Source organism: Gopherus evgoodei, chromosome 15 (genome assembly GCF_007399415.2).
Source record: "Gopherus evgoodei ecotype Sinaloan lineage chromosome 15, rGopEvg1_v1.p, whole genome shotgun sequence".
Classification (NCBI taxonomy): domain Eukaryota; kingdom Metazoa; phylum Chordata; order Testudines; family Testudinidae; genus Gopherus; species Gopherus evgoodei.
Genome location: NC_044336.1, coordinates 23,673,239 through 23,685,280, shown reverse-complemented (window position 1 = coordinate 23,685,280; position 12,042 = coordinate 23,673,239). Strand labels below are relative to the sequence as shown.

The window sequence follows — 12,042 nt, the reverse complement described above, 5'->3', positions numbered from 1 at the left end:
ATGTAAATAGTAATGGCTGATTTTGTAATATAGATACCTCAATACTGGAGGCCATATTCTGAATTCATTTATGCTGGTGAATCTTTTAAATTTTGTAGACTTCTCCAGACTACTACTAACTGAGGTGGAATTTAAATCAGTGACCCAGGAATGCTTCTCTATCTCATCACCAGTTCAGAGATTTGAGTACATATTTGTATCACCAGCACAAATGGCAGACCATCAAGTGTATCAGTTTCAGGAAACATAAAAGCCTTCTGCACTGTAATCCAAAACATTTGCATGAGACACTAGTCCTGTAGAGAAAAACAGCTGCAATTCTTTGCAAAAATGTCAGATTTCCCTGGTTCTGTTCCCTCTTTCTTGTAGTGATGCACAGTTGCTAGCAGTTCCAGTAGATGGTACTCATCTGCCCATTTTATTCTAGGTGAGGTTTTTGGGCTACTTGGACCCAATGGGGCTGGCAAAAGCACAACTCTAAAGGTGATCATTGGAGACACGTCCCTAACTGCTGGACAGGTAGGAGAAACCTGGGAAAGAGGAGAAGGAGCATTGTCTATTCCGAATGCTAACCGAAAGCTGAAAATCCAGGATTATGTCCCGGTCCTATTGAAATCAATGGGAGTATATCTACTGACTTCAATGGATATATCTACACTGCATCTAGAAGCGAGCCTCCCAGCCCATGCCCACACTCATGCTCGCGGGACTCAAGCTAGAGCACTAAAAGTAGCCTGGAGGTTGCCCGAGTTCCAGCCTGAGTCGCAGCATCAAAATAACATCTACATGGCTATTGTTAAATTGGGAAGCTAGCTCCCAGATGCAATGTACACATACCCAACTGGGCTAGGATTTCACCCTAAGAGTTCAAAACTTACAATAAACTACTATATATTTGCAATAATGACATCAAAGTCGTGCAGCCTTAGTTTCCAAACATTGTCTTACACAGAGGGAAAAGCTTGACTTGTTGGATTTGGGTGCTGCAGCCTAATTGCTACTGTTCTGAGATGTGTTCATTCGTGTTTAATCATTTTTGTTGCTCTTCTCTGGACTTTCTCCAATTTGTCCACCTCTTGGACCTGCTAATGCAGTACAATCTGAGTCAACAATGTAACACTGTGTAGTGCGGCTCGGCCGCGGTTTGTCCCTCAGCGGGGCTGTGGGGTATCCCACCGCCTCGCTACCAATAGTCTTAAGCCCGGCCCTAGGTCAGGGCGGGGCAGCAAACACAGAGTCAGTATGCTCGGGCCCTCAGGCAGGGCTGAGCCTCAATAGTAGGTTTGCGGCCTCCTCAGGCCAGGGAAAGGGGGAGTCTGCTACCCCTGGAGGGGTGTCAGGGGGACGCAGGCCCTCCCATTCCACTGCGTCCCAGCCCGGGGCCCTAGCAGCGGCAGAACCTCGCTGCTGTCAGTGGGGATCCTGGCCGCAGCACATTGACATTGGCTCTGGCAGGGCTGCAGCCAGACTGGGGTCGGCTGCCCCCGGGTTACGTCCACTCTCCCCCTCGTCGGGTACCTGAGTCGTCTTAGCATCACCAGCGGTCTCAACCACCATCGGCTCCTCTGGGTAAGTGTTCGAGGGTGGGCTCAGCGGCTCCTCGGGGTAGCTGGCAAGAGGCAGGCCCGGCTCTTCCTCGGGGTAGCGGGCGCGGGGCAGGCTCGGCCAGTCCTCCTCGGGGTAGCGGGCGCGGGGCAGGCTCGGCCAGTCCTCCTCGGGGTAGCGGGCGCGGGGCAGGCTCGGCCAGTCCTCCTCAGGGTAGCGGGCGCGGGGCAGGCTCGGCTGGCCGGGTGTGAGCTCCAGCTGGCAGCAGCCGCAGAAGTCTGGTCCCGGTGGTGGCTGGAATCTTACTGAGCTCTGCAGGTCTGCTTTTATACTTCTGGGTCTGCGCCGTGACCTCTGAGGGGTGGGTGCAGGACCCAGCGGCTCTGCCCACAGCGGGGTTTGGGGAGGTTTGTCCCTCAGCGGGGCTGTGGGGTATCCCACCGCCTCGCTACACACTGTTGCAAAAAAAGCAAATATCTTTCAGGGATGTATTAGCAAGAATGTTGTAAGCAAGAAATGAGAAGTTATTTTTCCGCTCTACTCCGCACTGGTTAGGCCTCAACTGGAGTATTGTATGCAGTTCTGGGCACCACATTTCAGGAAAGATGTGGACAAATTGGAGGATGTCCAGAGAAGCCAACAAAAATGATTAAAGGTCTAGAAAACATGACCTATGAAGGAAAATTGAAAAATTTGGGTTCATTTAGTCTAGAGAAGAGAAGACTGAGAGGGGACGTAATAGTTTTCAAGTACATAAAAGGTTGTTACAAGGAGGAGGGAGAAAATTTGTTCTCCTTAACCTCTGAGGACAGGACTAGAAGCAATGAGTTGAAATTGCAACAAGGGAAAAACTTCCTAACTATCAGAGTGGTTAAGCACTGGAATACATTGTCTAGGGAGGTTGTGGAATCTCCATCATTGGAGATTTTTAAGATCAGCTTGGACAAGCACCTGTCAGGGATGGTCTAGATAATATTTAATACTGCCATGAGTGCAGGGAACTGGATTAGATGACCTCTCAAGGTTCCTTTCATGAACATTGTAAATAATTCCTTCCTATTAGCTTCCCCCTAATCTTATAGCCCCATTCCTTTCACTCCTTCCCCAGAACATTACAAAAAGGAGACTGCATTTTACCTCTTTTCCCTGTCTCCCTTCCCTTGTTTGTGACTCTGCTGAAGTAGTGGGGCCATATCAGCGCTGAAACCTGCAGAGCCCTCAGCTGGGCCCTTGGTGAGGTCTGCAGATTCCATTATGAAGAAGAGTTTGTAAACAGTGTGAAGAAACTCTTGTATCTCTGAGCCCAGAATAAACTGATTGTTTGTGCAGGTGGTGATGAAAGGGGCAGATGCAGCTGCTTCTCAACCAGAAGAGGACACAACTGACTTTCTAGGCTACTGCCCTCAGGAGAACCCTCTCTGGCCAAATCTTACTGTTCAGGAACATCTGGAGGTTTATGCTGCTGTGAAAGGGATGAGGAAAGAAGATGCTGCTGTTACTATCAAACGGTACAGAAATAAAATGATTCCAGCCTCCATGGGGGTGTGGAGGGATGTAATTGTGTTTAATCACTTTTAGCGACCTCTGCTCACATGTTGTCTAAAGCTGTTTCTGGTCCAGCTCCTTTATCACATTTGTGTACCTATGAAATAGAAGAAAATGTGGAGCTCTTTCCCTCCTTGCTCAGGTTAAATGAGATGAGAACAGGGAACATTTAAAAAATCCCTGTAAGGCATTTCATTGGGTACATAGGGCCCAGCTGTGAAAGCTGGAGTTTGCCTGGTCACTTCTCTTTTGGCCACTGGAATGGGAATGACTAGTGTGGAAAATGGCAAAAAATGTTTGTACTTAGCAAAAAACTGAGAGGTTTTCTAATGGTTATACAGGAAAATAGGAATTTCGGGGGGGTTCACATTTTAGAATGTTAAGGTTTGGAAATTTCATAATGAAAAATTGGGAAGGGGTTGTTTTTGTTTGTAACTAGTATCAGTTTGTTATTGTTGTTCTAAGTTGTTGTTGTTCGTACTGTAGGAGGGTCCAGGAGCCCCAGGACCAGGGCTTGCTAGTGTTGAAGGGTACACGCAACGTGTATTTTAATTTCTAAGACACACTCAGCGTCTGTGACAAATAGGGGACACAGGAGGAAGGATAGCTGGGTGGATGGTTTTGAGCCAATTACCTTTTAATAAATAAACATGCTAAAAAGTAAATGAGAGGCCATTTATTATCAGCTGACACGGGCATCATGGCTGAGGTCTGAAGAAGGGATTTGAAGGAGGACCGAAGGCTTTTACTGACTAGTTTTTTGGGGGGAGTTCCGTACATAGAGAGCTTTGTAGAAAGGCACGTATGAGAGAAGTGGCTAAATGGGTGACCAAGAATGGCATTGTTGCTGGAGAAGGTTGTGCAGGGAGCGGGAGGATGGAGTGATGCTTTGTGAGATCACAAGGGTGGCTGTAGAAATGATTATGACGTAACAGACAGAGGGGTTCAAGGACAGGAATGAGCAGGTATCCCCTCAAGTGGCTCCATAGGGAGAGATATGACTGATAGGTTCTTTTCACTTTTTCTACCCATCAGGGTAGTGAACGCTCTGAAACTTCAGGAGCTTCTTCAAAAACCAGCCAAGAAACTACCGGCAGGAATAAGCAGAAAGGTATGGATTTAGTTCTTTTCTATGTTTTATGTTCTAAAACCCATCACTTCTTAGAGTTTCCATCTGGACCCTCCCTGAAGGGTTCAGAAGAAAGAATTCAAGTTGTCTTTTCAGGAAGTTTGGGGATCTTTTTCCCTGCAGATGCTTTTGGCTTTGTGGGTATTAAGTCAGTGCTATTGGGTGCTGTCTGGAGTACACAAAAGGCAAATATTTTGCACTTTCTATAAGTAGAATTGCCATCTCAGAAGTACAAACAACTGTGGCATCTGAAATGATTCTGAGCCTATAAAAAGGGACAGCTAGTGGTGTGTACAGATTTCCCAGCACAGCTATCTCAAAAAAGAGACGATCTTGGGAAAACCAGGACAGGTAGCAACTCTATCTATAAGGCAGGGATAAATCAGCCCTGGCAAGGATGGCTCAGTAGTGTATAGAGACGGGGATGAACCATTCCAGGAAGATCCTTCTCAATCATTCTTTATTTTGGAATGGCAAGTGAAAAGGACTGAGCTGCTTCCAGTTGTATTTGTGTGCATTGCTCTATAGTTGTTTCATCCCTGCTCTGGATTCCTAATTAAAGATGGACCTGAGCCTAAAACTCTGGATCTGAACTTCTATACAGTTCAGGAGTGTTTGAGGTTGAGGTTTTGGGTCAGCCCAGTAGAGAGAGAGAGAGGGACCATTCATGCAGTTTGGATCTGGATCTGAAGTTCTCCAAAGACCAGGGGTATGAAGAGGAGTGAATTCACAATGATCTCTGGAGTATCTTGGAAAAGGAGAAAGATATGTTACACATTGTTTCTTTAGCAGAGAGTGGGTTACTGTACAGTGTCAGAATCACTGGAGAAGCCTGAATAGATAGTGAAGATGTCATGGGTGACATGGCTGACCTACCCATTCCCTGCAAATTCAGTCAAAGCTTGCTTTCTTCATACCAGTTACACTCACCGTATGTTGACAGTCCCTCAAAGTGTATGGCACATTATACAAAAGGGGCTGCCCCCACTAAACCATCTGAGCCATTCTAGCTATGACCTTGCTGAGTGAAAGGCAGTTACTACAAATGAGACCAGTGCAAGCTGTGAAGGTAAAAGCCGCTGACTTTGTGATCTCCCCCATCAGGTGTGTTTTGCACTGAGCATGCTGGGCAAGCCAACGCTGATGCTTTTGGATGAATTGTCGACTGGAATGGACCCCATGGGGCAACATCATGTGTGGTGAGTGCAGCTAACTGTCTGGAAGGCAGCATGGAAACCTGCTGATTGAGTGCTTCTTGGGCTTGTTAGAGAGACAAGGTGGGTGAGGTAATATCTTTGATTGGGCCAACTGCTGTAGGTGAGAGGGAAGAGCTTTTGAGGCTCTGGGAAGGAGAAGGCCTCATGGAGGTTCCCAGCACAGCAGAGGAGAGGACAGCCTACTACACTCGTTACAGGGTGCTGCCTGCACAGCAAGTGGCATGTAGTTTTGGGGGGCATGTTGGGTATGTTATGTGCCCTGGGAGGATTTGGAGCAGGGCAGCCTTTGTATTCCCGGCAGTCAGGTTTTGCTGTGCTGTTTGACATCTTAGTGAGCCATGCAAGTGAGCGAAACTCTTTTGGCAGAATCCAGACCTGTGGAAGCAGGAGAGATGGTCTGAATTTTCAGTCCAGACTTAGCTACTCCTAGACCCCTCTCTCTGATTCACACTCATAAAATAGTCTGAAATCCAAAAGGCCCTTGCTTTCAGAACAAATCGTAGGGACATTTTGGTGGTTGTTTGAATCCTTGCACTGTAGCAGATCATTACTTGTAGGGGGATAAGCAAACCCAACAACGGGCACTTCAATTCTAAAGGTTTAAGTTCCTTGTTAGTGTGACCTCCTACCCTTCCCCCACCTAGACTCTCACCTGATTTACCTGTGATCACTCTGAAAATATCAGTGATCATTTTCCAAGCACAAAATAGACCAGACCAGCCTCGGTCTCTTTGCTTTCTCAGCTACCCTCAAGCCACAATTATGCTTCTAACCTTCCTTCTCTTCTTTGATTGTGTCCTTCCTCCTCACTCCCCCACCAATCTTTCCTCTCTGCCAGTCATCCCTAGCTCTCCACGCCAATGGCCTTGAATGCTGAAGGTTCAGTGATCATGCAAGTTCTGCTATTTTCCTTAGCTTATTCGTTTCTCCTTTCATTATTGTAAAAGGGCAGCTGTAGGAGGAAAGTTACATGTCTTTGCCTTTTCTGGAAGCCAGAGCAGCAATGCAGGAAAATACTCTCAGGAGTTTGTATGTTGCAAATCAAATGTATTTTTTGGTTTCAGGACAGCTGTTCGTGCTGCATTGAAAAATAAGAAACAAGGAGTCATCTTGACAACCCATTACATGAAGGAGGCTGAGGCATTGTGTGACCGAGTGGCCATCATGGTGTCTGGGAAGCTCCAGTAAGAAGCAGCTGATACGTTAGAGGAATATAAGTGTCAAAAATTAATACAGCTTTGGATAAAAACAAAATACAGGGACCAACATTAAATATATATTGGCAAAATTCAGTCTCAAAGCCGCTGTTAAATACTTGCACATTGCCAGTTTATTTTGCCAAGAGATACTGCTCCCTCCACTGAATACTATTGCTTAAACACAAAGTAAATGTCCTGCCTTGGAAGATGGATAGACTTAGGAAGAATCTGAGCTAATGTCAATCCTTTCCCTAGAGAGCTAATAGAAAAACTAATGAATTCAACCACTTTCTTCACATCATGTGGTTGCAATTACTAAAAGAGAGTCGTGAGATCCATTGATGAGTGATTCACTTTGTGCTTCTCTCCTCTGCAGCTGTATTGGCTCCATTCAGTACCTGAAAAGCAAGTTTGGCAAAGGTTACTTGCTGGAAATTAAAGTGAAGGACCCAGAACAAGTTGATCTCATCCATGCAGAGATTACACGAATCTTCCCACTTGCAGCACGTCAGGAACGGTAACTTAAAAGAATGCCGGAGCCTTATTGACAGTGCAAATGCTTCTGTGCTGCAGGGGTTACTTAGAGGGCTTGGATGCTACATGAATTTGGATGTAATCGGCACAACAGTGGGCTAACTTAGAGATCTGAGTTTGAGTGTGAGGTGTCTGACTCTTGGCATCCACGAAGCCAGGGAATGATCGGCTGGAGAGGGTAGGACACCAGCCGAGCCCATCTACACCTCCTGCTCACTGGTCCAGAATATGGCTTCGAAGAGTGGCAATTGGTTATAGCAATAGGCCCAGGAAGATTATTAAAAAGGATGAGTATTAATTATCATCAGGGCCAGAGGAAACAGTAATGAAGTTAGTATGTCCAATTCAGTATGCACACCTTATGATGGAACATACATCTAGGGTCACTACACTGAAAGCTGGACAACACATGAATTTTCAAAAGAAGATTGTTAATGTTTTGAAAAGGGACATTTAGAAAATGTTCTACAAACAATTTTGATCAGTTTGATTGGGAATATTTTCCAGGCTGATGTCCATTATTTTAACTTTTTTCTAAATATCCCATTTGGGGGTTGGACATTCCATACTAGTAAAATAAAAAAGATGAACTTTCCAGGGAACCAACCTTCTTTCTCTTAGTGGGACCCTTTTAAAATCATTCATCATTTAGTCTTCCTCTGTGACTCCAGTGCAAAAAAAACCTGGCTTCCTAATATTTCTCTTCTGAATCCACTGATATTAGTTTGAATAAGGATAGAAGTTCCATGACAAAGTAATTTTACTATGAGTGGACACGTGCTTTCAATACTCCCGCTTCTCTTGTATGCATAATCACCCACAAATTATTTGTATTATTTTGCGTTAACATCCTAATGTATTAGGTGCTATATCCCAACATACAGTCCCAACTCCAGAGAGCTAATAATCTGAATGGCAAAAGCAGATGAAGGGTAAAGGAAAGGGATATGCCATACAAGCTGAATAGGAAGGCTGATGACTGTTATGTGTCTTCACAAGAGAGAACCACATTTCCCATAGTTATATATTTTAAGATCAGAAAGAACCATTATGATCATCTAGAGTGGAATCCTGGATCCTTTGAAGCCTTTAGCAAAACGCCCATTGACTTAGGACTTGTCTACACTACTGCACGGGGTTGATCTAAAATATGCAACTTCAGCTACGTACTTAGGTCTACTTATCGCGGAGTCTTCACTGAAGTAAGTCGACAGCTGATGCTGTCCTGTCGACTCTGCTTGTGCTTCTTGTTCTGGTGGAGTACTGGAGTCGACGGGAGAGTGCTCAGCGATCAATTTATCACATCTGTGCTAGATGCAATAAATCAACCCCTGCTGGATCAATCGCTGCCCGCCAATCTGGCGGGTACTGTTGACAAGCCCTTAGTCTGATCTCCTGCATAACACAGGAAATAGAATTCTAGCCACTGATTCCTACTTCAATCTTGTAACTTCTGGCTGAGCTAGAGCATAACTTTTTTAGAAAAACATCCAGTCTTGATTTAACGATTTCAAGAGAGGACAAATCCATGGCATCACTAGGTAAGTTTTTCCAGTGGTTAATTACCCTCTTCACCATAAGTATGCACCTTATTTCTACTTTGAATGTATCTAGCTTCACCTTTCAGCCACTGGAATGTGTTATAATAGGTGCTGGAATGAGGGGTGCAGGGGATGCTGCCGCACACCCTGGCTTGAAGTGGTTTCTGTTATATACAGGGTTCACAGTTTGATTCAATGACTCTCAGCACCCTCACTATACGTATTGTTCCAGCACCACTGTTATGCTTTTGTCTGCTAGATTAAAGAGCCGTTTGCCGTCCAAAATCTTCTCTCTGTGCATTTACGTATAGACTGTGATCCAATCATTGCTTAAACATTCTGGTCACCTTCTGCACATTCCTTCTTTCAGGTATTCCTCTTTGATGGTCTATAAGATACCAATGGAAAATGTACAGTCTCTGTCCCAGGCCTTTTTCAATTTGGAGGCAGGTAAGAGGGGTGTTGTCAAATGTTGGAATCTCTGTAATACAACCGCATTTTAATCTATATATTTTTCTGTCAAAAAAGCTTGGGCCAGATCCTCTGTGGGTGTAAATAGGCCTAGCTGCATGAAAGTCTATGGAGCTAAGGCAGTTTATACTGAGCTGAGGTTCTGGCCCTGTGAACTACAACTTTGGGGCCTGTTGAGCAGTCCTGTGGATACTCTAAAATGTCATGACTGGCCAAAAAGGGAAGCAGCTGTCCCCATCCATTGTTCCATACAGCCATAGATGGTGTCTCTGCAACGCGGGTGTCTTCAGGCTATTGGGAGCACTTCTAGACAGTTGCTTGCACAGCGGTGTCCTCTGCACCTCTCTAGGGTTAGGCCTGAGGAGAACTAACCAAAAAGGACTCACCACACACATGAAGAATCATTGTTTAAAGTCATTAAATATGTTTGGAGGAGATTTCTGATGTGTGTTCATTTCTGTCCAGCTAAACGTACCTTTGACCTAGAGGAATACAGCCTTTCCCAGTCCACTTTGGAACAGGTACAGTGTGCTGTTTATAATATTTCAGAGACAGTAGCAAGAAAATACAATGTGTAAAAATGAACATATTTAACCTGGTAACTAATGTATTCTAAAGAATGTCAGTGTGAGGATCAGTCCAAGTAATAATGATCCCAAGAGCTGACACCGCACTTTTCATCAGGACATTCCAAGGTGTTTTACAAAGCAGGCCAGCATCATTATTCTCAGTTTACAGATGGGGAACCGAGGCACAGAGAATGAGGTGATTTGCCCAAGGTCACCCAGCAAACCAGTAGCAGGGCCACAAATTGAACCCAGGTCTTTTGAGTCCCCATCCAGTGCCCTGTGCACTAGGAATGCTGCCTCCTAAATGAGAGTTGTCAGTAAGTTGTATAAAGGTTGTCATCTCAGCCCTGAGGTGTATGCTGTGTACCTGTCAGAAACACAGAACAATAATTATTGCAAGGCCTTATGATTTGATATGGAATTTCTATTTAGGTGCAAATGACACCAATATACAAATATTCAAAACAATGGTTACCAGTGAGTTTGCTCAGTTGTAACTGATGTTAGAATTTGATCCTGTGATGGTTTTTCTTCCCCACTTGAAATAATTCTGTTGTCCTCTGATAGCTCACATCTTCTTGCATTAGAATACAGAAACAATTTCTCATGCCATGTCTCTCTCTTCATTGCAACATCTTTTTGTGTCAAATCTGCCTTTTGGATTGTTGGATAAATAGATCTCAATCTAAAACAAAATTATTTGAGCTCTTCGTTTCCAATCCTGGGAATTAATTAGACCCTTCCTTTAACTTTCACCTTTCAGGTGTTCTTAGAGCTTTCAAGAGAGCAGGAGAAAGAGGATTTTGAGATGAATCTGGATAGTACAGCAGAATGGAAACCCCTTCAACAGGATGATCATTAAAGCTCGGCACCACAGTTCTATATCTCTGCTACAAACAATATCTGCATGTACAACTACATAAGACGTTATACCCAGTACTAACATTGTATTATGCTAATGTCAAGAGAGGAAAGTTCAGCCAGTCATCATGAAAACTGTTTTGTGATTACTTCCATTTGGCTATGGCCACATTTCCTTTTGGAGTAGAGAAAATGTTCTGAGACATGGGGCTGCATTAGAAAATTGGCCAAGGACCAGAAATGGGGTTGGCCGCCAATAACAAAAGATGAGGGAGCTCACAGACAAAATCAGTCCAATTTCAATACATCTCTAGTTGTAAATATAATAAAAACAGAACTGAATCTTAAAAAGCCACCTGCTCAGAAATTTGAACTGATATCACATTTGTCACACAAATCACCCAAAACACATTACAGAGTTTTCAATTAAATACTGGTGGTGAAGTGACTATGTTGGCGTGGCCAACCTGAGCCTGAGAAGGAGCCAGAATTTACCAATGTACATTGCCAAAGAGCCACAGTAATATGTCAGCAGCCCCCCATCAGCTACCCCCCCACACACCACTCCCAGCACCTCCCAGCCACCAGCAGCCCTGTCAATCAGCGCCTCCCCCTCCCTCCCCACACCCCCTGATCAGCTGTTTCATGGCATGCAGGAGGCTCTGGGGGGAATGTGGGGGGAGTGAAGGCATGGCAGGCTTGGGGAGAGGGCAGCAAGGGGTGGAGTGGGGGAAGGACCTGTGGCAGAGCCAGAAGTTGAGTAGTGAGCTCCCCCTGGCACATTGGAAAGTTGGCATCTGTAGCTCCAGCCCCAGAGTTGGTGCCTATCCAAGGAGCCGCATATTAACTTCTGAAGAGCCGCATGTGGCTCTGGAACCATAGGTTAGCTACCCCTGGATTACATGTATAAACCTGTCAGCAGGGATTCATGTATTACAGGGATGAACAATCCACAGGTGATTGGATATACTGGGCCTGATTTTGCTTTCTTTAGTAGATTGATTATGATTTTAGTCCTCTGGCTGCAGCTGAGTTATTTAGATTTGCAGCAGTGTAAGTAAGAGACCAATAATCTCTGTCTTTCTGTAAGTGCCCTGGGCTTTTTCGGCTTCCTCTCACCTTATGGATAGAGGGATCTCTCATCAATGGAGCAACACCCTTAACAGTAGAGCAGTTGTGTCATCTCTGTCGGTGAGCCCAAGTGCTTATATGGGACAAGAGTCAACAATCTTCTACCCAGGAGATGTGATTGCTATTAACTGAGTCTGATGCTTTTAGACTGTTATCAGCAATTTACCAGCGTGATCTCCTTATTGGAGTATTCTTTATAGTATTGGACCTTCAGGTTACTTGCTACAAGATATGTTAAGTATATGAAGAAGAAAAACGTTCTCCTCTTGGATGTTAATGGTAGTACTGTTTTGCTGTTCC

General features: G+C 44.8%; 1 protein-coding gene across 1 annotated transcript in view; it reads left to right on the top strand.

Annotated features, from left to right (window-relative positions):
* The window catches only part of LOC115635400 (ATP-binding cassette sub-family A member 10-like), a 56,105-nt gene extending 45,341 nt beyond the window's left edge, over nt 1-10,764 (top strand). Inside the window, exons 31-39 of the mRNA XM_030534086.1 lie at nt 428-519; nt 2,875-3,053; nt 4,126-4,201; nt 5,324-5,418; nt 6,501-6,620; nt 7,012-7,152; nt 9,081-9,160; nt 9,647-9,702; nt 10,514-10,764. Coding sequence (XP_030389946.1) covers nt 428-519; nt 2,875-3,053; nt 4,126-4,201; nt 5,324-5,418; nt 6,501-6,620; nt 7,012-7,152; nt 9,081-9,160; nt 9,647-9,702; nt 10,514-10,612 — 938 coding nt within the window. The 3' untranslated portion in view covers nt 10,613-10,764. The remainder of the gene's footprint in view (nt 1-427; nt 520-2,874; nt 3,054-4,125; nt 4,202-5,323; nt 5,419-6,500; nt 6,621-7,011; nt 7,153-9,080; nt 9,161-9,646; nt 9,703-10,513) is intronic.
* The last annotated feature ends 1,278 nt before the right edge of the window (nt 10,765-12,042 follow it).